The 27,378-nt window shown below is 39.7% G+C and overlaps 1 protein-coding gene across 1 annotated transcript in view; it reads right to left on the bottom strand.

Annotated features, from left to right (window-relative positions):
* ZNF169 (zinc finger protein 169) overlaps nucleotides 1–27,378 on the bottom strand; it is a 59,092-nt gene that overhangs the window by 5,249 nt on the left and 26,465 nt on the right. Inside the window, exons 2-4 of the mRNA XM_036261280.1 lie at nucleotides 20,342–20,428; nucleotides 7,684–7,810; nucleotides 6,737–6,829 (exon numbers count right to left, since the gene is read on the bottom strand). Of these exons, the coding sequence (XP_036117173.1) occupies nucleotides 6,737–6,829; nucleotides 7,684–7,810; nucleotides 20,342–20,374 (253 nt within the window). The 5' untranslated portion in view covers nucleotides 20,375–20,428. The remainder of the gene's footprint in view (nucleotides 1–6,736; nucleotides 6,830–7,683; nucleotides 7,811–20,341; nucleotides 20,429–27,378) is intronic.

The following is a 27,378-nucleotide window of genomic DNA, read 5'->3' as shown; positions in this document are numbered from 1 at the left end:
CCAGGATCCCAATGGGTTTGCAAAGGAATTTTATTTAACTATTTAACATGTGATCCTGGCTAGTCTGACCTATCCCAGTGAATACACCTACTGGTTTCTGAGAGCAAGGCAACAGAATGGCTGAATCAGATTTGCTGGCATACTCCTGTAGAGGATTTCTTAAAATAGTGAGAGACAGACCAGGGGGAAATGCAGAGAATTAGCTCACCAGCTTTACTAAGCCATGCCTGAGTTGTTTCCCCAGAAAACGGACTGACTGGACCAAGATCCAGCAATGTAAAAGAAAGCATGAGGAACCAGTGCTTGATATCTCTGAACATTCTGAAAAACTTTCAAACAATTCTCAGGTCTGTCTCCAGACAGTTTTAAGGATCATCAAAATTATACCTTACTAAATTTGGAAGGACTAGATGAAGAGCTTGTAGCTTTGATCAAACAACATAAATTAAACTGGCAGACCATTGTGAACTGGCTATTCTGGCTGATCAACTATCTAAAACTACCCAAAGGAGAGAAAAAGATAAAGCTGTCAAAATTATGAACTTACAGCTCCAACAATTAAGTAATCAAGTCAGATCCACTCAGAGGTCTCTTAGCCAAGGGGGGAGAGGATCTGTTTTTACTGAAAAAGCCAGGCCACTAAAAGAAGGATTGTAGAAAACTGAAATGGTATTAACAAAGACAAAACAAACATAGGGCTGTTTCAAGGACTATGAGAGGGTATTTCCACTTCTCCTTTAAGAGAAATTGAAATGATCATACAAGGGGAAGTTACTAAGTCCCTTGTTGATATTGGTGGTACTTTATCCATTCTTAACCCTACCCAACTAAGTTGCCTTCTCCTCAGAGTAAAGCTTCTCTGCAAATAGTAGGGGTATTTAACAAACCAATGACTGTTTTAAAATCAGGACCTATCCCCCTTTCAACCTGGGAATGTTACAGGGCAGCATATTTTTACTGCAACAGGCAACAGAATGGCTGAATTTTGCCCCAATTCATCTGATAGGGAGAGATTTTCTTGAAACCCATGATGTCCACATACCCTTTTTCTGGAAGGGTGAAATGTATTTAGAACTAAATGAATCAGATACTGAACCAATTGGGAAAATAATTATTTTAAAGAAACTTCCACCTGAGGAAAATAATCTTGAAACTGAACATTTTTTCCAATGCTACTTTTGGCCCTTTCCAGTACAGATATATTGGCAAGATCAACTCAGCCACTCCTATTAAAATAACTATTCATAATACTTAGCCTCTACTTAATATTCACCAATATCCTTTAAGACCTGCTGCACTAGCTGGAATTAAGCCCATTATACAAGACTACTTAAAAAGGGGAGTTATAATTTCATGTACAAGCCCCTGTAATTCTCCTGTTCTTCCAGTAAAGAAACCAAATGGAAAAGGATGGAGATTTGTACAGGATCTCAGAGCTACACATAAAATAGTTATTCCTAGATATTCTGTGGTTCCAAATTCACATACCTTATTATCAGCCATTTCTGTGGACTGCCAATATTTTTCAGTAATAGATTTATATAGTGACTTTTTTAGCATTCCAGTAGAAAGACGGTCAATATCTATTTGCCTTCACCTGGGAAGATTGACAACTTATTTGAACAGTAATGCCTCAGGAATATAAAGTTCCACCTAATTCTCCCATATATTTTTTAAATATGTTTTTATTGATTTTTAAACAGAGAAGAAGGGATAGAAACATCGGCATGAGAAACATCAATTGGCTGCCTCCTGCACACCCCCTACTGGGGATCGAGCCTGCGACCTGGGCATGTGCCCTGACCGGGAATTGAACCAGGACCTCTCAGTCCATGGGACGATGCTCAATCCACTGAGCCACACCGGCCAGGCCATATTTCTCCTATATATTAAAAGCAGTTCTAAATGATGTTAAATCTCTTAGCGATTCCACTCCAATCCAATATGTAGATGATTTACTTTTATGCTCTAGGACACTACTAGACTCCCAAAAGGACACAATTTACCTATTACAATAGCTATCTATAAAAGGACATAAGGTCTCAAAGGATAAGCTTCAATTTTGCTTACCTCAGTAAAATACCTTGATCATCTCATATCTAAACATGGACTACTGATTAGCCCTGAAAGACTCAGAGAAATCCTATCTTTCCCTCTTCCAAAAATAAGAAAGCAGCTTAGAGGATTCCTGGGTTTGACTGGATATTGTTGAAATTGGGTTTCAAATTTTTCATTAGTAGCCCAGATGGTATATGCCCTTTTAAAGTCAGATCAACCTAATCCAATTCAATGGATCCCTAAAGGGAAACAAGCTGTAGAGGCTCTAAAAGAAGTACTGTCTAAGCTCCTGCCCTGAAACATCCAAATTATAAACTTCCCTTCTTCCTTTTCATACATGAAAGTACAATGCTTTAGGAGTTCCTTCCCTATATGAGAGTGATCTCTGCTACCGCCTTATATAAACAGACAGAAGAGATAGTCTGGGCTCTCCTTGAACTATTTATGTTCTTCATTCTGTTGAATCTTTGCTGAACTCTCATTACACTCAACACTTCTCTGTTAGTCAATTGGCTTCTTTTCTTTATCCTTATCCAAGGACATTTTTGCATTTATCTTCAGATAGAGTGGGAGGGAGAAAGAGAGGAAGAGAGAGAGAGAAACATTGATGTGAGAGAGACACATCGAGTGGCTGCCACCCACATGACCCCAATGGGGGCCGGGGACAAACCACAACCGAGGTACACGGCCCCACTGGGAACCGAACCCGGGACTCTAGTCCGCGGGTAGATGCTCTAACCACTGAGCAAAACCAGCCAGGGCTCAATTGGCTTCTTATAAAGTATTCCTGTTCTTTGCACCTAATATAACTTTAACACAGTGTGATTGTCTTAACCCTGCAACTTGATTACCCTTACCCTCTTTACAGGATGAAGACACCCACAGTTGTGTTTTGCTTACTGACCACCTTTTTGTTCCTAGGAATGATATACTAGAAACTCCTATTGATAATGCTGACTGAATTTGGTTAACAGATGGACTTTATCAGAAAGATGAACAGGGACATTACCAAGCTGGATATGCAGTAACTTCAATGGTGGACATAACTGAAAGTTCTTATCTACCTGAAATAAGATCTGTCCAGCAAGCTGAACTAATTGTTCTATTAGTACAAAAATTACAAAACAATGCTGACAAAAATTGAGAAGTACCATAGAAGTGGAACAATATACTCTGTTCATTAACTGGATGTCACAGTATTATTTACATGTAAATTCTCCACAAACTGATATAGATTCAACTCCATCTCAATCAAAATCCCAGCAGTCTTTTTGTGCGAAAATTACCAGATTAATTCTAAACCATATGGAAATGCAAAGAATCTCAAATAACTGAAGCAAATTTTTTTCTTTTTTTTTTATCCTTACCCGAGGACATTTTTCCATTTTTTGTTCAGATAGAGTGGGAGGGAGAGAGAAAGAGAAACATCGATGTGAAAGGGACACACTGAGTGGCTGCCACCCACTCAACCCAACCAGGGCCGGGGACAAACTGCAACTGAGGTATGTGCCCTTAGTGGGAACCGAACCTGGGTCTCTCTGGACCGTAGTCCGATGCTCTAACCGCTGAGCCAAACTGGCCAGGGCACTGAAGCAAATTTTTAAAAAGAAAAGAAAAATGTTAGAGGATTGATACTAAGTTCTAGCTTTATTATAAAGCCGCAATAATCAAGACTGTATGGTACCGGCATCAAGATATACAAAGAGTAGAGTGAGAAAAAAAAAAAAAAAAAAAATAGTTCAGATATATATCCACATACATATGGTCAACTGATTTACCACAAAGGTACATAGATAATTCAATAAAGAAAGGGTTGCCTTACCAATAAATGGTGCTGGATAAAATGGATACTTGTAGGTCAAAAAAAAAAAAAAAAAAAAGACTTAAATTCAGAGCCTGGTACCTAGTATAAAAATGTATTCAAAATGTAAAATAAAATTATTAAACCTTTAAAAAGAAAAAAAATATATATGAAAATCCTTTTGACCTTAGTTTAGGCAAAGATTGCTTAAATATACCACCAAAAATTAGATTTATGAGAGAAAAAATTGAAACTTAAACTTCTAAATTAAGAAGTGCTCTGCGAAAGACACTGCTAAGAATAAAATGCAAGCCACTACGAAAATATTTGTAAATCAAATATCTGATCATGGACTTCTATACAGAATATATGGAGAATTTTCAGAACAATAATAAAAAGATAAGGAACCAACTTTTTAACTGGGTAAGAGATTTCAGAAAACATTTCACCAAAGAAAATCCACAGGTGGCAAATAAGCACATGAAAGGATCCTCAACATCCTCAGTCACTGGGAAAATGTGAAGTAAAACACAGTGAGATGCCACTGCGCAGCTAGGAGAACGTCTAAAACTAAGATAACACCAAGTTGACAAAGATGCCGAGCATCTGGAACTCTGGACACTGCTGCTGAGAATGTGAAAAGGTGCAGCCAGTTAAGAAACAGTTTGTGAGGTAAAATGTTAAATATACATAGTATCATACAACTCAGCCTTCCAGTTGCAAGTATTTATCCAAAAGGAATTAAAGCATATGTCCCCACAAAGACTTGTTATGAATATACACACAGGCTTTATTTCTATTTCTCAGAACTGGAGACAACCCAAAGTCTTTCAATGGAATATTTAAACAAATTGTGATATTAATATAATGAAATACAACTCATCAATAAAAAGAAGTGAAATACTGCCCGGCCGGTATAGCTCAGCAGTTGGAGCATCGGCCTGCAGATCAAAGAGTCCCGGGTTCGGTTTCCGCTAGGGGCACGTACCAAAAAAAAAGGAAGTGAAATACTGATATATGCAACACTATGGATGAAATTCAAAGTAATTATGTTGAGTGAGAGAATCCACTATGTATTCTGTATGATTAAATCCTATAAATTCCAGAAAATACAAACAAATCTATAATGATAGGAAGCAGATTAGTGGTGTCCTGGGTAAGGGGGAAGGGGAGCACAGTAAGGCACAAGGAAACTTTGGGGTGACAGGTATGCTTGATTTTTTTTGAATTGTGGTGATGGTTTCATGGTTGTATACGTGCATCAGAACTTAACCAAATTTAACACTTTAAATATTTGGAGTTTATTACACTTTGATAACATACCTTATAATTTTCACTTAACTATGTACCATAATAACATACTTGTAAATTATACCATAATTATAGCTTATAGCTTATAGTTGTTTTTTAAATTAGGCCAAAACCAGTGAATTTGCTGTAAAGTACAAGTCCAGATGTATGGTTGTATTTAGAAGCAAATAATAAACAAACAAACAAACAAAAATTAAATGCCAGAAATGTTGAAAATAAAACAATGAACGAAGGTAAATCAAGAAAACATTTATACTTAGCTCCCAACGTTCACATAAATTTAATACTTGTTGGATTAAAGTCCTACAGTGTAATAGTATATTGAATTTGTACAAATCCGTAACAGAAAGAAACAGCCCAAATAAAAAGGAGGGAAACACCTTGAACAGTCACATCACAGAAGAGGAAATGCCAATGGCTAATCAACATAGGAAAAGATGCTCATGCTCACAGGAAGGCAAAGCCCCCTTGAGACTGCAACGCAGACCGAACACATGGGTAAAACACAGGCCTGACAGCATCCAGTGTCGGTGAGGCTGTGGAACAAGAGCTCCCATCCCTGCTGCTGGAGTGGGAAGTGGCAGAATAGCTTCAGACCACAATGTGGCACAACCATCAGGTTGAGGCCACTCAGGTCTGTGAACCAGCTACCTTGCTCGCTCCTATGCAGACATCTGGAGAAACTGTTGGACATGTTTCCAAGGAAGTAACAAGAATGTATAGCAACATTATTTAATAGTCAAATTTATCAGAAGTAACTTAAATCTCCAAAGGAAGGAACTGATACTCTAACTGCATTAAAATAGAAATATTTGTATAAAGGAATCATGTAACAGTTTTAAAAAGTATAAGGGATCCTACACATTATAATGTGAATCTCAGAGAAAGTGAGTGAAAACGCATGTTCCAGAAGGATGTGCAACATTATGATACAATGTGCAGAGAACTTTACAAACAGGCAAAACAATGCTCTATATGTTTAAGGACCATGAAATGGAAAAAAAGGATGAAGGTAGTTATGGGGATGCTGATGCAGAAACTGGATTCTCAGGTGGAGGAGCAAAATACAACCAGGGAAGCTACAGGGCTGTCACCTGGACTTACAGTGTTCATTAGGCACATTGGCACTCACTGCATAATTCTTTATACCCTGTAGTAATCTTAAATAATCCATCATAAAATAAAAGAAACAAAGCTATGAAAATGTATGAGCTAGAAGCAATGCACAAAAATGTTACCAGGTTAAGAACAGAAACAGGACAGTACCTATAGGGGCAGACGACTTAGGCTCAGAGGGCAAGTACTATGTTGAAGATCAGGCCCACCATGAAAAGCCCAAAACAGGGAGATTCTAGATGTGCTGGAGAAGAACTGCCATGTGAGCAGAGTGAGGGTCCCTGGAGGAGGGCAGTGTGCCAGGGAGGCCCTCTCTGAGGTGCGCAGGAGGGCATGGAAGAAAGGACTGAAGAACAGCTTCCCCCCAGGGGCTCACAGAGGTTTCTCCTTCCTCACCTGCTGAGCACCTCACTGGCCTGTCACCTTGTCTGCCTGGTGCTTCCCACTCACCTGGACACAGGTCCAAACATTCGCTCTCCTCACTCCAGGGCTCGTCCCCTTGCTCCAGTTGTGTGATGAGTTTTGGTTTGGAAAAGGTGATTCCTACTCACAAGAAAAGAAACCAAGGTGACCTTGGGTTAGTGGATTAAAAGGCCATCACAGCCCTGGCCCATTTGGCTCAGCGGTTAGAGCGTCGACCTGCGGTCCAGAGAGACCCGGGTTCTGTTCCCACTAAGGGCACATATCTCGGTTGCAGTTTGCCCCGGCCCTGGTTGGTCATGCGGGTGGCAGCCACTCGATGTGTTCCTTTCACATCAATGTTTCTCTCTCTCTCTGTTCCTCTTTCTCCCTCCTACTCTACCTGAACAAAAAATGGAAAAATGTCCTCGGGTGAGGAAAATAAATAAATAAATGGCCATCACAGAACTCAGAGTGAGCTGGGGAATGCAATAACCCAGAGGGGCAAGGAAGCACACAGGGGGGCAAAGGCTCTCTGAGTGCTAACAAAGAGCGACTACGGGAGCAGGAATCCTGGACCTGAAGGCAGTCCACTGATTCTCCCCTGAGTTTGAGTGAACATAAATATTCTCCTATTTATCTTCAGACAGAGTGGGAGGGAGAGAGAAGAAGAGAGAGAAACATCGATGTGAGAGAGACACATCGACTGGTTGCCACCCACATGACCCCATCCGGGGCCGGGGACAAACTGCAACCGAGGTACGTGCCCTTAGGGGGAACCAAACTCGGGCCTCTCTGGTTCGTGGGCAGATGCTCTAACTGCTGAGCCAAATCAGCCAGGGCAAGAATTTCACTATTTTCAAATCTATAGAATCCAAACATTTTCTGGGTAATATAGGGAAAATATTTTTCTTTCTCGGCCAAAAGCATGGTGGCTGCTGCACAGATCTTGAAATGCCCACAGGCAGAGTCCAAGACCTGAGAAGGGCTGTCCTTACCCAGTGACACCAAGTGGCTGTAGGTCTCCAGCATTACATCTTGATACAGGGTCCTCTGGGCAAGACTCAGTAGCTTCCACTCCTTCTCCGTGAAGGCCACAGCTACATCTCTGAAGGCCATCAATGCCTGTAACAGAAACACATCCTGCTCACCCAGGAGCCAGCCACACCCACTACTCAACTTTACCTAAGCCACTAACCAGTGCTGAGGCAGCAAGGATCCATAAATCCTGCTTCTAACCTAAATCCTGATAGCATGTGTTCAACACCATAAATCCCCTGCCCATATTGCTGGTAAGTTTATTTAGAAGATCTCTATTCTACTCTGTTGATCTCTATGTCTACGGCACTGGCAAGAACAGTTTTGATGACTGTAGCAGTACAGCAGGCCTTGAAATCAGGTAGACTGATTCCGCCCACTTCAGCCTTCATTTTAAAGGTATTTTAGCTATTCTAGGGCATGTGCCTTTCCATATAAATTTTAGAATACTCTTGTCCATAGCAACCAAAGGAAAAAAAAAAACTGCTGGAATTTTGACAAGATCTGCATTAAACCTGTATATCAATTGGGGGAGAATTGACATCTTTACTATGTTGACTCTTCAAATCCATGAAGAAAGACATTGATATGTCTCTCCATTTACTGAGATGTTCTTTGGCTTCTTTCACCAGCACTTAGGAGTTTTCAGCATACAAGGCCCATAAATATTTTGTTAAGAATTTCTTCTTTTTAAATTTATTTTCAGTATCAGTAACCATATGTTCATGCTATGATACAAAAGTACAATTTTTCGTATGTTGATCTTGAATCCTGCAACCTGGCTGAACACATTAGCTCTTGGAGTAATTTTTCTCCTAGGTTACTTGAGATTTTTCTACATAGATAATCATGGCATTTGCATATAGGGACAAGTTTATTTCTTCCCCTAGAATCTGTATACATTTTATTTTCTCTTCTTGCCTTTACTGTAGCACTTCCAGCACAATAATGAGTAAGAGTGGTAAGAGCAGGCATCCTTGACTTTTTCTTCTTCTTTTATCTTTACTGTTGAAAGTATTGCAGATGTCGCCCCGCTTTTCTCCCCCATTGACACCCTCCTCCCCACTCCCATCCCCCTCCTGCCATCCCCACACTATTGTCTGTGTCCATTGGTTATGCATTTTGCATATAAGTTCTTTGGTTTATCTCTTCCCACCCTCCTTCCCTCTGAGGTTCATCAGTCTTAAGAACCAATCTGTCTTTTTTTTTTTTTTTTGGTTAATCCTCACTCGAGAATATTTTTCCATTGATTTTTTACATAGAGTGGAATGGAGCGAGGGAGAGAGAGAGAAAACCATCGATGTAGAACGACACATGATTGGTTACCTTCCACAAGGGGATGAATCTGCAACTCAGATGTGTGCCCTTGACCAGGAATCGAACCTGAGACCCTTCGGTCCACAGGCTGATGCTCTAACTCCTGAGCCAAACTGGCCAAGGCCAAATTTGTACTTGTTAATCCCATAAACTTTTTTGCCCATCCTTCCAATGCCCCTCCAATCTGGTAACCAACAAAAAGCTCTCTGTATCTATGAGTTTGTTTCTTTTTTGCTTGTTCATTTGGTTTGTAGATTCAATTGCTGATAGATATGTATTTTATTGTTCATATTTTTGATCTTTAAGAATACCCTTCAACATTTCATATAATACCAGTTTGGTGGTGGCAAACTCCTTTAGCTTTTTCTTCTCTGGGAAGCTCTTTATACATCAGTCAATCCTAAATGACAGCTTTGCAGGACAGAGTAATTTGGTCATAGGTCTTTGCTTTTCATCACTTTGAATATTTCTTGCCACTTCCTTCTAGCCTGCAAAATTTCAGTTGAGAAATCAGATGACAGACTTATGGGAGCTCCCTTGTAGGCAACTAACTGCTTTTCTCTTGCTGCTTTTAAGATTCTCTCTGTCTTTAACCTTTTGCATTTTAATTATGATGTGTCTTTGGTGTGGGCCTCTTTGGATTTATCTTGTTTAAGACTCTCTGTGCTTTCTGGACTTATATGTCTGTTTCCTTCATCAAGTTAGGGAAGTTTTCTGTCATTATTTTTTCAAATAAGTTTTCAATTTTTTGTTCTCTCTCTTCTCCTTATGGCACCACCATGATGCAAATGTTGATACACTTGAAGTTGTCCCAAAGACTCTTTACACTATCCTTTTTTGTGTTTTTTTGTTTTTTTTTTCTGGACTCCTTTTTCTTTATGCTTATGATTGGGTGTCTTTATGCTTACTGATTGGGTGTCTTCTGCTTCCCTATATTTCAAATTGATGATCTGCCTCTCAGCTTCTCCTACTCTACTGTTGATTCCCTGTAAATTATTCTTTATTTCAGTTAGTGCATCCTTCATTTCTGACTGGTCCTTTTATATGCTCTTGAAGTCCTCACTAATTCCTTGATCATCCTTATAAACAGTATTTTGAACTCTGCATCTGTTACATTGATTATCACCATTTTGTTTAGTTCTTTTACTGGAGAATTATTCTGGTCTTTCATTTGGGATATGTTTCTTCGTCTCCTCATTTTGGCTGCCTTTTTGTGTTTGTTTATATGTATTAGGTAGAGGTGCTGTCTTCTCAGCTTTGTAGGATGGCTTATTGTAGTAGGTTTCCTGTAGGGTTTGATGGCATAGCCTCCCTGATCACCCCATCTGGGTACTCAAGGTGCTCCCCCCACCCACCCATGTGGACTGTACACCCTTCAGTTGTAATTGAGTCTTGGCTGCTGTTATCACATCAATGGAAGAGATTTAGTCAGGTTGATCAGCTGGAAGGACTGGCTATGACCAGTGACCTCTGACTACCTTCGAGGATCTGTTGTGCAGGGGCCCACCACACAGAGCAAGACTTACTTCAGCAGGGCTCTGGTACCCACTGAGCCCACTACTTGAGTGTGTCACTTGTAGAGGTTGGGTAGTGGTGCTTTGATGTGGTCTGAAGCTGTCCTCTTGGTGTGTTAACTCTGGGCCCTCCTGGGAGGCACAGGCCAAGGTCAGCCACTGCTTGTGTTCTACCTTGGTCACCAGGCATAAACTATAAAGCTATAGGCTGCTTCCTGTGCTGAGCTTGAAGGTGCCAAGGCAAAGCTAAGCTGTGAACCAAGGCTGGCTGCTGCTAGTGCTGGGCCTGGGGCCACTTAGTGAGAGGTATGGTGTTCCCTGAGGCCAGATGCTGCTTGTTTGAGAGATTTTAGGAAAATACAAAGCATGAGTCCAAACAGGCCATTCCTATGTTAAACCCACTGGAAAAAGCTTGGGTGGGCCCAAAAGTTGGGTGGAGCAGGGCCTCAGAGAATCACCAGGGCAAGGTAAATAGTGTGAGCCACGATGATGGTGTCTGAGATATGGTGCCCATCTGCTCGCCCCATGGGGGAAGAGCTCACCAAAGGAACAATGGCCTCCACCAGCATATCTGTCTGGAAGAAAGCTGCTCTTCCAGCTCTTGCCCTGATGCCAAACAACTTAGTTCTTCCCTGTATGTCTCTGGTGCCTTTCAAACTGCCTCCCCTGCTCTAGAGCCAGAGGGAGTGAGTCCAAGTAAGTCTGTGATGGGTCTTTTAAGAGGAACTGCCTGGGACTCCAGAAGCCTCAGCCTTCCTCAGCCTCAATTACCACAGCCAGAAGTTGTGAGGACTTCTCTTCCCAGCACTGGAACCCTGAGCTTGGGGGCCTGGTGTGGAGCTGGCCTCAGAGCTGAGGTATCCTTCCTGATTTTTATCTGCCACATGTGGTTGTGGGACCAGCCCTTCCATGCCTCTGACCCTCCTATCAGTCTTGATGTGGCTTCTTTAATTTCGTAGTTGTAGGAACTTCCATTCATCTTGATTTCCGATTATTCTGAATGACGGTTGTTCTGTAGTTTAGTTGTAATTTTGATTGTGGTTGTGGGAGGAGGTGAGTACTGCATTTACCTATGCCGCCATCTTGACTTGAAGTTATCCTTGCCTTGTTCTTGATATAATGAGGGAAACTTTATGTCTCCAGCATTAAGAATACTGAGATACCACATCATACTCATTAAGATTTACCATTACCAAAAAAACCCAGAAAAGAACAATTTTGGGCAAGGGAGAAATTGGACCCTTTGTGTATTGCTAGTGAGAAAAGTAAAATTCTGGTTTATGGAAAAGAATTGGACAGTTCTTCAGAAAGTTAAACATACAGCTCACCAGAGGATCCAGCAAAGAACTAAAAGCAGGGACTCAAACAGATAGTTGTACACCAATGTCCATAACAGCATTATTCACATTTACTCAAAGTTGGAAACAACCCAAATGTCTATCAACAGATAAAGAAAGAAAATGTAGTATATACAGACAATCGTATATTATTCAGCCTTAAGAAGAAGGAAATTCTGATACATGGTACTTCACTGATTAGTCTTGAAAACAGCATGCTAAGTGAAATAAGGCAGTCACAAAAGATAAAAAGTGTTTGATTCCACTACAGCAGGTACCTAGAATAGGCGAATTCATAGAGACAGAAAGAAAAATAGAGGTTACCAGTAGCAGGCAAGAATAGGGAAGGGGGAGATATTGTTTTATGAATAGACTTCCACTTTGGGAAGATAAAAAAGTTCTGGAAATGGGGAATAGTGACAATTGTACAACACTATGAATGTACTTAATGCAACTGAACTGTATAGTAATTCTTCATGAAACATTCTCCATAGGTTTTGTGACTTTAAGCAAAATGATGTATAATGAAACCAATTTTACCACAGGCTAATTGATGTAAACCAGAGTTAAGTTCCTACAGTATCTCATTACTATAACAAAATGACAAACAAACACACATTATGCAAGGACCTAATATATATTTAAAAATAGCCCTGGCCGGTTTGGCTCAGCGGTTAGATCGTTGGTCTGTGGTCTGGAGAGACCCGGGTTCGGTTCCCGCTAAGGGCATGTACCTCGGTTGCAGTTTGTCCCCGGCCCTGGTTGGGTCGTGTGGGTGGCAACAACTCGATGTGTCCCTTTCACATCGATGTTTCTCTCTCTCTCTCCCTCCCACTCTATCTGAACAAAATATCAAAAAATGTCCTCAGGTGAGGATAAAAAATAAATAAATAAATAAATAATAATAATTGAAATAGTAAATTTTGTTATATAAATGTCATCAATGAAAAAGAACCTTACAGATGTCCCTACAAAATAGAGGAGTTGTCATCTGTTCCTACTGTTCTAAGATGTTTTATTTCATAAATGGTTGAATTTTGTCAAATACTTTTACTGTCAACTGATATAATCATGTGGTTTTTTTCTTTAGTCTGTTAATATGATGGGTTACATTGAATTTCAGATATGGATCCAGTCTGTATTCATGAGAGATGTTGATCTGCAGTTTCAGATTTCTCTATTTGCCCTTGTCTGCTTTTGATATCAGTTTAATACCTACTCTGTAAAGTGAACTGTAAAGTGTTCTCTTATTTTCTGGAAAAAAGTATGTAGCATTAGTGTTTAGTCTCCTTTAAACATTTGGCAGAATGTCACAGTAAAATCACGTAGGCCTATAGATCTCTTCTATGGAAGCTTTTAAATTACAAATTGACTTCCTTTCCCTGGCCAGTTTGGCTCAGCGGTTAGAGAGTCGGCCTGCAGAACAATGAGTCACAGGTTCAATTCCGGTCAAGGGTACGTACCTCAGTTGTGGTTGATCCCTGGCCCTGGTCGGTGTCGTGTGGGAGGCAACCAGTCGATGTGTCTCTCTCACATCGATATTTCGCTCTCTCTCCCTCCCTCCCACTCTCTCTGAAGAAAAATGAAAAAATATCCTCAGGTACAGATTGAAAAACAAAATGACTTTCTTAAAAGTTATAGGACTGTTCAAATTATCTATTCTATATTGAGCAAGTTAAGGTAGTTTTTATTTTTTAAGAAATAGGTTCGTTTCATCTAAGTTTTCAAATTTATGGGTAGATATTCCTCTGACAGCTACAGACATGTAGTAATACCCCTTGTTTCATTCCTGATGTTATTTGTGTCTGCTCACTTTTTCTTAGTCAATCCTGCTAAATGTTTGTCGATTTTCAAAGAAGTAGCTCTTATTTTACTGCTTTCCTCTATTATTTTTATTTTCAATTTCATTGATTTCTGCCTTTATAATTACTTCCTTCCATTTGTTCCTTCTGAGTTTATTTTGATATTAGTTTTGTAAGTTTTGAGGTAGAAGCATAGATGACTGACTTAAAACATTTTCTGTTTTCTAACATATACATTTATTTTAGTGCTATATTTTCCTCTTGGGACTCCTTTAACTACATCTCACACACTTTTGATATATTGCATTTCCTTTTCATGCATGTTTTTATTTCCCTTGAGACTTCATATTTGATTCATGGATTATTCCCTCTAATATGTTATTTATTTTCTAAATGTTTAGAAATTTTTCTGTTAACTTTATCTTATTGATTTCAAGTTTCATTCTATTGTGGTTAGAAAACACCTTTTCTATTATTTCAATTTTTAAAAATTTGTTACAGTAAACAATTTTTTTGTTGTTGTTTTATGTGTTGTTTTACAGCTCAAGATATGTCTATCTTGGAATATGTTTTTGAGGGCACTTGAAAAGAATATATACTTTGTTATTGTTGGGTGGAATGTTCTATAAATGTTGATTACATTCTGTTGGTTGATGGTGTTGATGCGATCATACTGATTTGGAGTCTAGCTATTCTATCTACATTTGAGAGAAAAGTGTTTAAGTCTTGAATTGTTGGTTTGTCTATTTCTCCTTTCAATTACCTATTCACATATTTTGAAGCTCTATTTTTTGTTTTGTTTTGTTTTTTATCCTCACTCAAGGACATTTTTCCATTTTTTTATTCAGATAGAGTGGGAGGGAGAGAGAGAGAGAGAGAAACATCAATATGAAAGGGACACATCAAGTGGCCACCTCCCGCACAACCCAACCAAGGCTGGAAACAAACTGCAACTGAGGTATGTGCCCTTAGCGGGAACTGAACCTGGGACTCTCTGGTCCATGGGCCAACGCTCTATTTGCTGAGCCAAACCGGCCAGGGCAAAGTTCTGTTTTTGATGCATACATATTGAGGATCATAATGCCTTCCAGATGAACTGACCTTCTTTGTTAACTCTCCTTGCTCTGAAGTCTACCTAACTTTGTATTCAAGTAGCCACTCCTGCTTTATTTGAGTAATATTTGCATAAAGCACCTTTTTTATTCTTGTATTTTAACTGGTTTACACTGTATTTGAAGTTTCATTTAGACAGCATATAGGGTTTGTTTTTTGTTTATTTTGTTTTTATTTTTTTATCCTCACCTGAGGACATTTTTGTATTTATCTTCATATAGAGCAGGAGGGAAAGAGGGAGGAAGAGAGAGAGAGAAACATCGATGTGAGAGAGACACATGGACTGGCTGCCACCCCCACAATTCCAACTGGGGCCAGAGACAGACTGCAACCGAGGTACATGCCCTTATTGGGATCCGAACCTGGGACTCTCCGGTCTGTAGGCCAATGCTCCAACCACTGAGTCAAACCGGCCAGGGCTATATGTTTGTTTTTAATCCACTGTGCCCACCTCTCTTTTAGTTGTTGTATTTAGAGCATTATAATTTTATTTGTTCATTTTCTGCTTTCTTATTATTGACTTCTGGTAGGTTACTTGAGCTTTTTCAAAAATTCAATTCTGATTTATTTATAGTGTTTTTTAGTATATCTCTTTGTATAGTTTTTTGGGGGTTGTTCTAGGTGCTACATTATGTATACATAACTCATCAATCTACTGCTTATGTCATTTTACCAGTTTGAATGAAGTATAGGAATCTTACCTCCCAATACATGCTCTTACCTTTCCTACTTAAAATGTAATTTTCTTAAGTATTTTCTTTGTATACGTTTAGAATCACATCAGACCATGTAATTATTTTTGTTTTAACTACCAAAATTAGTTTAGAAAATTCATTTGTAGGAGGAGCGCCTGCTGTATTTACCCATATTTTTCCTTACTGTGTTCTTTTTCATCCTGACTACATCAAGGGTTCCCAATACCACCCTCAGTTTTGATGTTTACTAGGAAAATTCACAAGACTCGCCATATAGTTGTACACATGGCTATGATTACAACAAATGGATACAAAGCAAAATCCACAAAGGCAAATGTATGAGAAACAAAGTCCAGAACAAACCAGGAACTAGCTTCCAAAAATCCTCTCCCAGTAGAGACACACAAACCAATTATTTCCTCCAGCAATGACGTGTGACATGTGTTAAATGTTGTCTAACAGTAAAATTCATAAGAGGCTCAGTATTCAACATTTTTAGTAGAAGCTGGTCACACAGGTACCCTCTGCCTAGCACATATCAAAACTTGAGATTCCAGAAGGAAAGCAGGTGTTCAGCATAAACCAATCCAACTTTTAGGCAGTAGGCCATTAATATCAGTTCTGGGAATGGTGCCAACTCTCCTGAAATGAAAGATTCTGATGCCAGCCAAAGGATAATCTAGGAAGCAGGACTTTCCAAGGATAGAAGTGGCAAGCCTACTATGTTAATTTTTCACAGCACATAGACATTCAAAGGTTCCCACATTTATTGTTTATCAAATTTTCATTCACCTAGAAACAAATTCTGTTTTCCTTCATCTGAGAATTTCCTGATTTCACCCTTAATTCATGAAAGATGTTTTCATTTGTTACAAGACTTGGCATTAACAGTTCTTTTCCTTCTGCTCCTGAAAAACATTGTACCCTTTCCATGTAACCTCTGTAGTTTCTGATGAGAAATCCACTACCATTCTAACAGTGTTTCCCCTGTGGGAAAAACGTGTTAATTTTTTTTTCCCCTTTCAAGGTGTTTTCCTCAGTTTTACTCTTCAGAAGATTCATTATGATGTGTCTTGGCATGGATTTCAGTGGGTTTATCATGTTTGACATACACTCATTTTTATGGATCTGTAGGTTTTCATCTCTTGCAAAATTTAGGAGGTTTGCAGCCATTGATTCTCTAATACATTTTCAACCCTGTCCTCCTTCACTTCTCCAGAACCACAGTGGCAGAAATGTTGGCTATTTTGTTATATGCTCTCCGTTCTTGAGGCTGTATTCATTTTCTCCTGGTTGTACAGACTGGTTAATTTATATTGTTCTATCTTCTAGTTCACTGATTCTGTTACCTCAAATCTGCTCATAAGCTCATCTACTGAGCTTTTTCTTCAGGTATGTATTTTTCAGTTCCGAACTTTCCATATACTTATTCATTATAACTTCTATTTCTTTGCAGAGGCTTTTAATGTTTCATTTATCTTAAGTGTGTTCTTCTAGCTGTGGATATTCAGTTGTCTAAACATCATATGTATAGATAGTCGTTTTCTAACTGAATGGTCTTGGCATACTTGCCAAAATCAATGAACCACATATGTGAGGATTATTTTTTCTGAGCTCTCAATTCTATTCCGTGATCTATATTTTTATGGTTACAGCAATACAAAAATGTTTTCACTGTTTGTAGCTTGGTACTAAATACTGACATCAGGCAGTGTGAATCCTCCAATTATCTCTTTCTTTTTAAACTTGTTTTGGCTATTCAGTTACCTATGAGATTCCAAATAAATTTTAGGATAGGTTTTTCTATTTCTGCAACATACATACACACACACACACACACACACACACACACGGGATTCTGATAGGGACTGAACTGAATCAACAGATCACTTTCACTGGTGCTGTCATCTTAGTGGTATTAAGTCTTCCAATCCATAAGCATGGGAATTCTTTCCATTTATCTAGGTCATTTTTAATTGCAGCAATGTTTTGCAGTTTTAGTGAGCAAGTCTTTTGCTTCAGTGGCTAAATTTACTGCTGAGTATTTTATTCTTGTTGATACTATTGTAAATGGAATTTTTAAAAAATGTGTTTGGATAGTTCACTGGAAATGTACAGAAATACAACTGACTTTTGCATGTTGATCTTACATCCAGAGTTTTACATTCACTTATAGGGTTCCCTCTACCCCTATGAATTTTCCCTTGTGGATTCTCTGATGTTTGTTGTAAATTTTGACTAAAGGCTTTTCTGCATTCACGATATTCATGGGGTGCTATGGGCTGAACTGTGTCCTTCCAAAATTCATATGTTGAAATCCTAACCCTCAATGTATCTATCTCTAGAGATATAGCTTCCAAGGAAGTAAGGTTAAATGAGGTCATAAAGATAGGGCCCTGTTACAATAGGCTGGTGCCTTATAAGAAAAAAAAGACACCAGAGCTTGCTCGCATTCTTTCTCTGCCATGTGAGCCCATAATTAGAAGATAGCAATCTGCAAGCCAGGAAGATAGCCCTCACCAGAAACTGAGTCTGTTGGCATGTTGATCTTAAACTTCCCAGCCTTGAGAACTCTGAGAAGTAAATTTTGTTATGGCAGCACTGGGAGACTAATTCAGATAATGGTTCTGAGAGTGGGGCACTACCATAACAAATACCTAAGTGGGAAAGTGGCTTTGGAACTGTTGGATCCTTAGAGGCTGAATAATTTTGAATTTTATGTTAGAAAAACCTGAAGGGACTATTGGTAGCAATAGAGTATTCCAATTTCTCCTTTCAGGCAAAAGCCCTGAGCAGAAATGGCTAAGTGTCATGTTATAAGTATAGGTTAGAATATTCTATATAATCCAGATCTGACACATATAAAGTATCTGGAAATTCAATTAAAAGATTCCTAATATTACATAACAGAAAACAAACCCCTTTGTTCCTTCATTCTTTCAAAATTAGTTAATAATGTGGTCCCTTTAAGATACAAGTCTAGCCCAGTAGGTGTGGCTCAGTGGTTGAGTCTCGACCCATGCACCAAGAGGTTGCCTGTTCGGTTTCCTGGTCAGGGCACATGCCCAGGGTGTGAGCCTGATCCCTGGTGGGGCATGCAGGAGGCGGCCAACCGATGTTCTCTCTCATTGATATTTCTATATCTCTCTCCCCCTCCACTCCTCTCTCTAAAAATCAATAAAGAGGAAAATTTTTTTAAGAAAAAAAGAAACAAGTCTAAGTGTCTAACACTATTCCAGGTATAGAAACTTCACCTTAAAAAACTAAGCCACACAGATGCTCATGCCTGGCATCAATTTTCCACAAGGAAGTGAATCAAAGGAAAAATTGTATATTGAGAAATGTTGGTCACAGACAGGATTAAGTTCAGGGTATGCTATGGATCCCACAGGAAGTGGCCGAGTAGAGACAGGACAAGTAAGCTGATACAGCACTCCCTTCTGGCCAAGAATGCTTCTCTATTAACACCATAAATGGTTAAGTGAAACGTACAAAAGAAAAGCTTTCCCTGTGACATTAGGGAACATTCAGAATTGTATGCACTGCATACACATTTCTTCTCAAAGGTACAAAAGGTTTGACAATTGAGGAACAGACAGCTCTCAATGATGTCTGATAACATCAAAGCCAAACATTTTTAACTTATACAGTAACAGGCAAATATCTACCATACGAGCCCAGAGCTAACATCAAGTTCAGATCTTGCAAAAAAGAGAACAAAACCTACCTTTGACATATTTACATATAGGCGATACAAATCTGAATTAGCACCATTGATACTACATTGCATAATTGACTTAACCAGCACAGAGGTGTTCCCTAATGTTAACTGCATTTGATTTTGACAAGTTCCCATGCTGACTAGTCTGGGGTTAGAAAATCTTTTTATTAGGACATACATGCATTCAGTTACTATTTATTTCCAAATCCTTGATTTCAACATGGCAAACTCTTTTCAAAATCCTTAAAGCCCAGTTTTCTCAAAGTTCAAGTCCACACTCCTTAGCCTGGCTTTCAGGAGCCTGCCTGAACTGTCTCCATCCAGGCTCAGAGTGGGTGAAAAAGGCCTTTAGGGGCCAGGCAAGTAATGAGAGTAAAGCAGGCACCACAGCCTTGGGGCGAAGGGGCACAAGGAGTGTGATTACACTGTGGAGACAGTGTTTGGCTCTAGCCACTAGTCATCCACCAAGAGTGTAGATGTAGAACAGTGGAAAAGAATCTATTGTCAGAGAATTTGGCAACCCAGACCTTTAGGTGTAATCTTCCGATTTGTAAGTGTGGAAAACTCATTTAAATATAAATAATGGAACCAGCCAAACAATCTATCTGAGTCACAAGTGTCAGCATTCAGCACCCTCACCTCTACCCAGAGAAAATGATGTGACCAAAGGCCACAGGCAGCTCCAAGCTTCCCAAATGATGAGGGACAGCCTGCCCATCACCTAGATGCTGAGACACGCTATGCTTCCCACCCCATGTCAACAGGAATGCCTTCTCTAAGTTCTTCAACTTGCCAAGTCCACTGGGGCGGGGGTAGGGGGTGGGGGGTGGCATAGTCAGTTCCTCCCTTGAAAGCTTTCCTCCACTTTATTAGGCCCTGGGAATCACTGTGCATGTCAGCATGAAGGTCCAGTATTTTTAATTTAACTGCAATAAAATGTTCTACCTGATGAATGCCTGGGTCATGAATAAAACAGGAGTCTCTAAGAAAAGGCTCCAGGTAAAAGGGGCCACTCCTCCAAGGTCAGGGCTAGGTATGGCCTAGTACCAGCAAGGTACTAGGCCAAGAAAAGGTGATGGGTCCATCCTGCAAGAGCTAGAAAGAAATTTCAGGACTCACCTCATCCCTGGTGGTCAGGAGCCCTGGAGCCATACTGGTGGTTGCTGAGTGCTCTTCCTAGAGAAGAGTGAAGTTGCAGAGGCAGAGCTGGGGAAAGAGGAGAGAAGTAACAGGGTGCTTAGGAGGAGTGCCCTTCCATCTAGCATCCCAGTTTAGCAGGAGTGAGGGGAGGTATGGAGGGCAGGTTGTAGAGCATCACAGTAGCTCATCCTTAACCAGTGTCCTGTAAATATAAGGCCCAACCCCTTTCCTACTTAAGTTTCCATCGCTCCCCTACCAATGGCAATTTCCAGGCAGAAAGGACAACCCCTCATATCCTCACATCTGGGTGCCAAGCACTGACCCAGGAGGAGCCAGGACTCAGACAAAGTGCCGTTCCTCAGAGAAGCACTTCAATACCAGTGGGACAATCAGATGTCAGATGCAGCAGACGAGCCTGAAGTCATGTGCTCTGGGACTAATTCTGCCAGAGAAAATTCCAAAACCTTTGCACTAACGAAATTTCTGAGCTAGTAACATGGGTGAATGTGTGAAGCATAAAGGCAAGAGGGAATAAATCTGCATGGATTGGAATAGATTCCCATGTGGCTGTAAACCAGAGTCCATTTGGAGTGAGGTGTGAAAATAATTCTGGAAAAGCTATTGAGGGCCAGTTCATAATGGATAATCGTCACTCTTCCTGAGCCTCAGTGCCTGCCAGGCACCCTCACCACTTTCAAAGATCCCACTTCCACCTCACAGCCCTGACATTGCTATTGGCCCTATTTCACCAATGAGAAAAAGGGAGGGACATAGAATGAAGGCAAATGCCCAGGATGACAGAGTCAGTGCTAGTAGAACCTCAGAGTCTGACTTCAGAATCCACAATAAAGAGAGGAGAACCTTTTTGTAACAGGAAGAAGATGAACTAGAAAATGGGAAAAGACAATATGCTGAGCTAACATAAAGGTGAGGTGAAAGGAGAAGAGGAGGAAGAATGGACAAGACTTATCAGCTCATCAGAATAGTGAGAAATCTGGAAAACTCAAGGAACCTGAGGTCATGCAGTGTGTGCCAAGAAGTAGAATCCTGCCATTAACAAGATCAGCAGGACTGGAATGAGTTAGAAGACTGGAGGGGGGATTCAGAAGTCAGAATTCCCAAAATTGCCCTGCACGAGCCTCCTACCTGGGCTGTTGAGAGCAGGCTTTGAGCTTTAGCAAGGCATTTTGTGACAAATGGGGAAACGGAACACAGCCTGAATATTAGGTAACTTTAATGAATTGAGGTTAATTTTGTTGGAGTTTATTTATATGTTATACAGGTTGTTTTCTTTAAAGTCCTATTCACAAGAGATGCATACGGGAGTCCATGATGGTGGCAGATTGGATGGAAGCTACCTGACCTTCTCCCAGGACTAAGTGGGAACTACTACTAAAATGTAGAAAAATCATCCTGAATACCCAAACTGAAGACTAGCTGGAAGGAAGCCCTATAACCAAAGACTTAAAGAAGAGGCCCATCGAGACTGGTAGAAAGTTCGGAGGCACAAGATGGCTGGCCAGGCTCCCACAGGCTGCAGCTGAAGTTCTGGAGGGATTATTTCAGCTACAGGGGATTTACTCTGAGTAGTCTGCGGTCTAAACTCCAAAACGGGCTCCCCATCCCAGAGCACCAGAACTGGAAAAGGTGCCCACATTACATCTGACTATGAAACGCAGCAGGGTATTTGTCTGCCAGGAAGACAACTAGAAATGCAGGCACCCTCTTAAAATGCCGACACACAAAATTTTGTTTGCAAACATCCACCTTGGGCTCCAGCAGAGGGAGGGCAGAGTGAAGAAGAGCTGTGTGATGAGAGTCCAGGGTTGGTGGCTCTGGGAAGAGAGCTAAGAGAACAGCAATCTGGATCCCTGTGCTGAGTCATCCCCATATCCTGCAGAAGCCATTTTTCTCCAGCAAACCATTCCTATCTATGCAGCATTAGCCTGCTGTGAAGCAATAGCCCCACCCTTGGGAATCCCTCTCACCCCACCTTGTGGAGCTTACACCCCTGACTACAGCTAGAGGCCTATTAGACTGAGACTAACAGACAGCCTGCAGGCAAAGGCAGATCCCTGTGGGTAGCTGGAGTTTTTTCCTGACCTGCTCCTGGGCCCCAGCTAGGCAGCAAAATATACCTTCTTTTTAAGTGCACGTGGAATGTCTTCTAGGATAGACCCCATGCTGGAACACAATACAAGTCTCAATAATTTAAGATGACTGAAATCATATTAAGCGTCTTCTCTGACCATAATGCTATGAAACTTAAAATTAATCACAAGAAAACTGAAAAATACATGAAGACATATATGCTAAATAACATGTTACTAAACAATTAATGAATTTACAACAAGATCAAGGAAGAAGATACTTTGAAATGAATGAAAATGAGAACACAACTTAAAATCTGTGGGACACATGGAAAGCATTCTTAAGAGGGAAATTCATAGCATCATAGGCCTATCTCAAGGGAAAGAAGGAAAAAAACACCTCAAATAAACAATCTAACTTTATACTTAAAGGAACTGAGAAAGAACAACAAAGCCCACAGTGAGTACAAAGAAGGTAATGATAAAGATCTGAGCACAAAAAAATGAAATAGAGTCTAAAAAACAAAATACAAAAGATCAATGAAACCAAGAGCTGGTTCTTTGAAAAGAAAAACAAGATTGACAAACTTTTAGCCAACTTCACTATGAAAAAAAAAAAAGAGGACCCAAAAAAATAAAATTAGATATGAAAGAGGAGAAGTAACAACTAACACCAAAGAAATACAAAGGTTTGTAAGAAAATGTTATAAACAACTATATGTCATCAAATTGAACAATCTGCAAGAAATTGATAAATTCCTAGAAACATACAACCTTCCAAAACTAAATCAGGAAGAATCAGAGAATCTGAATAGACAGATTACTAGTGAAATTGAAGCAGTAATCAAAAAAAACACTCCCAACAAACAAAAGCCCTGGACCTGATGGTTTCACAGGTGAATTTTACCAAACATTGAAAGAACTAACAACTATCCTTCTCAAACTATTGCAAAAAATTCAAGGGGAGGAAAGATTCCAACGCTTATTTTATGAGGCCAGCATTATCCTAATTCCAAAACCAGATAAAGAAAGAAAATTATAGGCCAATATCCCTGATAAACATAGACGCTAGAATCCTCCACAAAATATTAGCAAACTGAATCCAGCAATACAAAAAAAGATTATACACCATTATCAAATGGAATTTATTTTGGGACTACAAGGTTGGTACTACATCTGCAAAATAATAATTGTGATACACCACATAAACAAACTGAAGGGATAAAATCAAATGATCATATCAATAGGTGCATAAAAAGCATTTAATAGAATCCAGCACTCATTCATGCTAAATACTCTCAGCAAAGTGGGAATAGAGGGAACATACCTCAACATGATAAAGGCCATATATGACAAACCCACAGCCAATATCATATTCAATGGGCAAACACTACAAGCGTTCCCCCTAAGATCAGGAACAAACCCACTTTCACTCTCTCTCTTTCTCTTTTTAAATATGTTTTATTGATTTTTAGAGAGAGAGGAAGGGAGAGGATAAGAGAGACAGAAACATTGATGAGGGAGACACATCAATGGGCTGCCTCCTGCCTATTCTCCACTGGGGATCAAGCCCGCAACCTGGGCATGTGCCCTGACCAGGAATCAAACTAATGACCTCTCGGCCCATGGGTCAATGCTCAATCCACTGAGCCACACTGGCTGGACTCACCACTCTTGTTCAATATAGTACTGAAAGTCCTAGTCACAGCAGTCAGACAAGAAGAAAAAATAAAAGGCATCCAAATTGGAAAGGAAGAAGTAAAACTGTAATTATTTGCAGATGACATGATATTGTACATAGAGAACCCTAAAGATTCCACCATAAAACTACTAGAATTGATAAATTAATTCAGTAAAGTTGAAGGATACAAAATAAATATCCAGAAATCAGTTGCATTTTTATACACCAATAATGAACTATCAGAAAGGGAAACTAAAATAAAAATCTCATTCTTCAAAATGAATAAAATACCTAGGAATAAATTTAACCAAGGATATAAAAGACCTGTGCTCAGAAAATTATAAGACACTGAAGAAAGAAATTGAGGAAAATACAAATAGGTAGAGCATATACCGTGTCCGTGAATAGGAAGAATTAACATCATTAAAATGTCCATACTACCCAAAGTAATCTACAGATTCAATTCAATTCCTATCAAAATGGCAATGGATTATTTCACAAAACTAAAACAAAAAACATTTCAAAAATTTGTATGGAGCCACAAAAGACCCCAAATAGCATCAGCAATCTTGAGAAAGAAGAATGAAGTTGGAGGAATCACCCTACCTGACATCAAACTATACTACAATGCCATAGTAATCAAAATAGCATGGTACTGCCATAAAAACAGACATATAAATCAATGGAACAGAATAAAGCCCAGAAATAAATCCACACCTTTATAGTCCATTAATATTTGACAAAGGAGGCAAATGCACTAAAGATAGTTTAGTCAATAAATGGTGTTGGGCTCTGGCCGGTTTGGCTCAGCGGTTAGAGCGTTGGCCTGTGGTCTGGAGAGACCCGGGTTCGGTTCCACTAAGGGCACATACCTCGGTTGCAGTTTGTCCCCAGCCCTGGTTGGGTCGTGTGGGTGGCGACCACTCAATGTGTCCCTTTCACGTCAATGTTTCTCTCTCTCTCTCTCTCTCTCTCTCCCTCCCACTCTATCTGAACAAAGTATCGAAAAATGTCCTCAGGTGAGGATAAATAAATAAATAAATAAATGGTGTTGGAAAATTGGACAGATAGGTGCAAAAAAATGAAACTAGACCACCTTCTTACACCACACACAAGAATAAATTCAAAATGGTTTAGAATTAAATGTTAGACTCGAAATCATAAAAATCCTAGAAGAAAACGTAGGCAGTAAAATCTCTGACATTTCTCATAGCAATATTTTTTCTGATATATCTCCTCAGGCAGTGGAAACAAAAGAAAAAATAAAGAAATGAGACTACATCAAACTAGGAAGTTTTTGCACAGCAAAAGAAACCATCAAAAAAATGAAAAGACAACCCACTGAATAAAAGAATATATCCACCAGTGAGACATCTGATAACGGGTTGATGTCCAAAATTTATAAAGAATGTATAAAACTCAAAACCAAATAAACAAACAATCCAATTAAAAGGGCAAAAGGCTGAATAGACTTTTCCAAAGAGGACATACAGATGGCCAAAAGATATATGAAAAGATAGATGCTCAACGTCAATCATTAGAGAAATGCAAATTAAAACCACAATGAGATATCACCTCACACCTGTCACAATGGCTATCATTAATAAATCAACAAACTACAAGTACTGGCGAGGATGTAGAGAAGAGGGAGCCTTCGTGCACTGTTGGTGGAAATGCAAATTGGGGCAGCCGCTGTGGAAAGCAGTATGGAGTTACCTGAAAAAGTTTAAAATGGAACTGCCTTAAGGCCCAGTGATTCCTCTCCTGGGAATTTATCATAAGAAACCCGAAACACTAATATGTACCTCTATGTTAATTGCAGCATTATTTACAATAGCCAAGATTTAGAAGCAGCCCAAATGTCCATCAGTAGATGAATGGATAAAAAAACAAACAAAAAACTGGAACATTTACACAATGGAATACTACTCTGACATAAAAAGGAAGAAACTTTTACCCTTTGCAACAGCATGGATGGACCTGGAGAACATTAGGCTAAGTTAAATAAGCCAGTCAGAGAAAGACAAGTATCATATGATTTTACTCATATATCAAGTTTAATGAACAAACTGAACTACCAAGTAAAATAGAGACAGACTCATAGATAGAGAGCAGGCAGACAACTTGCAGGGGTAGGGGAGTGAAGAGATTGAGAATGAAAAAAAAAAAGAGAGAACTCATGGACATGGACAACAGTTTGGCGATTTCAGGGGTGGGGGATGGGTGGAGGTAGATGAAGGCATAGAGGGGATAAATGGTGATGAAAAAATGAAATAAAATAAAATTGGAAAAAGATGCATAATGAAGTATTTACACATAAAATGCTGGGATTTGCTGCAAAGTGCTTCAGCAGAGAGAACTAAAAGGAAGAGCAGAATGTTATCAATTGCTGAAGCTGAGCAAGGGGCACACAGGTACTCTTACATTGTTCTCACTGCTTTTGGCTGTATTTGTAAAATTTTCATAATTTTAAATTTCATAAGCCATCTCCATTTACACCCCCCAAGAGTGAGGGTGGGGAAAAACAACCTTAAAAGGGGAGGAGATAAGCTACAAACACTGGCTGGTCTGATTCCTGCCTTCTCTTGGTGTCATTAATGTTATCAACAGAAGTTAATGTCATTAGGGGCTGAGACAAAAGATCAGGAGAAAGTGAACAAATGTTTTATCTTTATCACATTAGATGCAAGAGATAAACTTGAAAGATAGAGCACCTCCTTTGAAATTATTAAAACTTTGAAGTTAAAGAACAGCTGGCTCCAAGATAAAAGTTACTATACCATTTCCTTCTGCATAAAAAGAATTCTAATACATAATGTACAAGGATGGCTGAGGAAATAAAATGTGCAGTGCACAGAAAGCACTCTGCCAACACAGGACTACTGCTCTCGAAACACTACTTTTCACATTTGTTTTGCAGTGCTCAGAGGCCCAGAGAATACAGCTGCTGCATGTCAGAGAGGGAGTTCACTGGAGAAGCTGGGAAGCCCCTGGGAAACCACCTGCAGCTCTGAGCCCAGAGGGGAATACTACACACAAGATACCAGGGACAAGCAAAGCAATGAACACTCTATTATGAGCAAAGGAACTACAGGAACACAAGGAAGTGCTGCCCACCTAAGAAAGGGCTGCCAGGCACCTAGTTCTCCCCACCCTACCAGGCAATCCCTATGGATGGGGTGGGGGTAGGGGATGGGGTGCATCAAGGTCAACTTGAGCAGGACAGAAGCAGCTCCAGCCTTAGG

The sequence above is a fragment of the Molossus molossus genome, unplaced genomic scaffold (assembly GCF_014108415.1).
Source record: "Molossus molossus isolate mMolMol1 unplaced genomic scaffold, mMolMol1.p scaffold_m16_p_14, whole genome shotgun sequence".
Classification (NCBI taxonomy): domain Eukaryota; kingdom Metazoa; phylum Chordata; class Mammalia; order Chiroptera; family Molossidae; genus Molossus; species Molossus molossus.
Note: the sequence above shows the minus strand (reverse complement) of the source record. Positions and strands in the feature narration are given on the sequence as shown.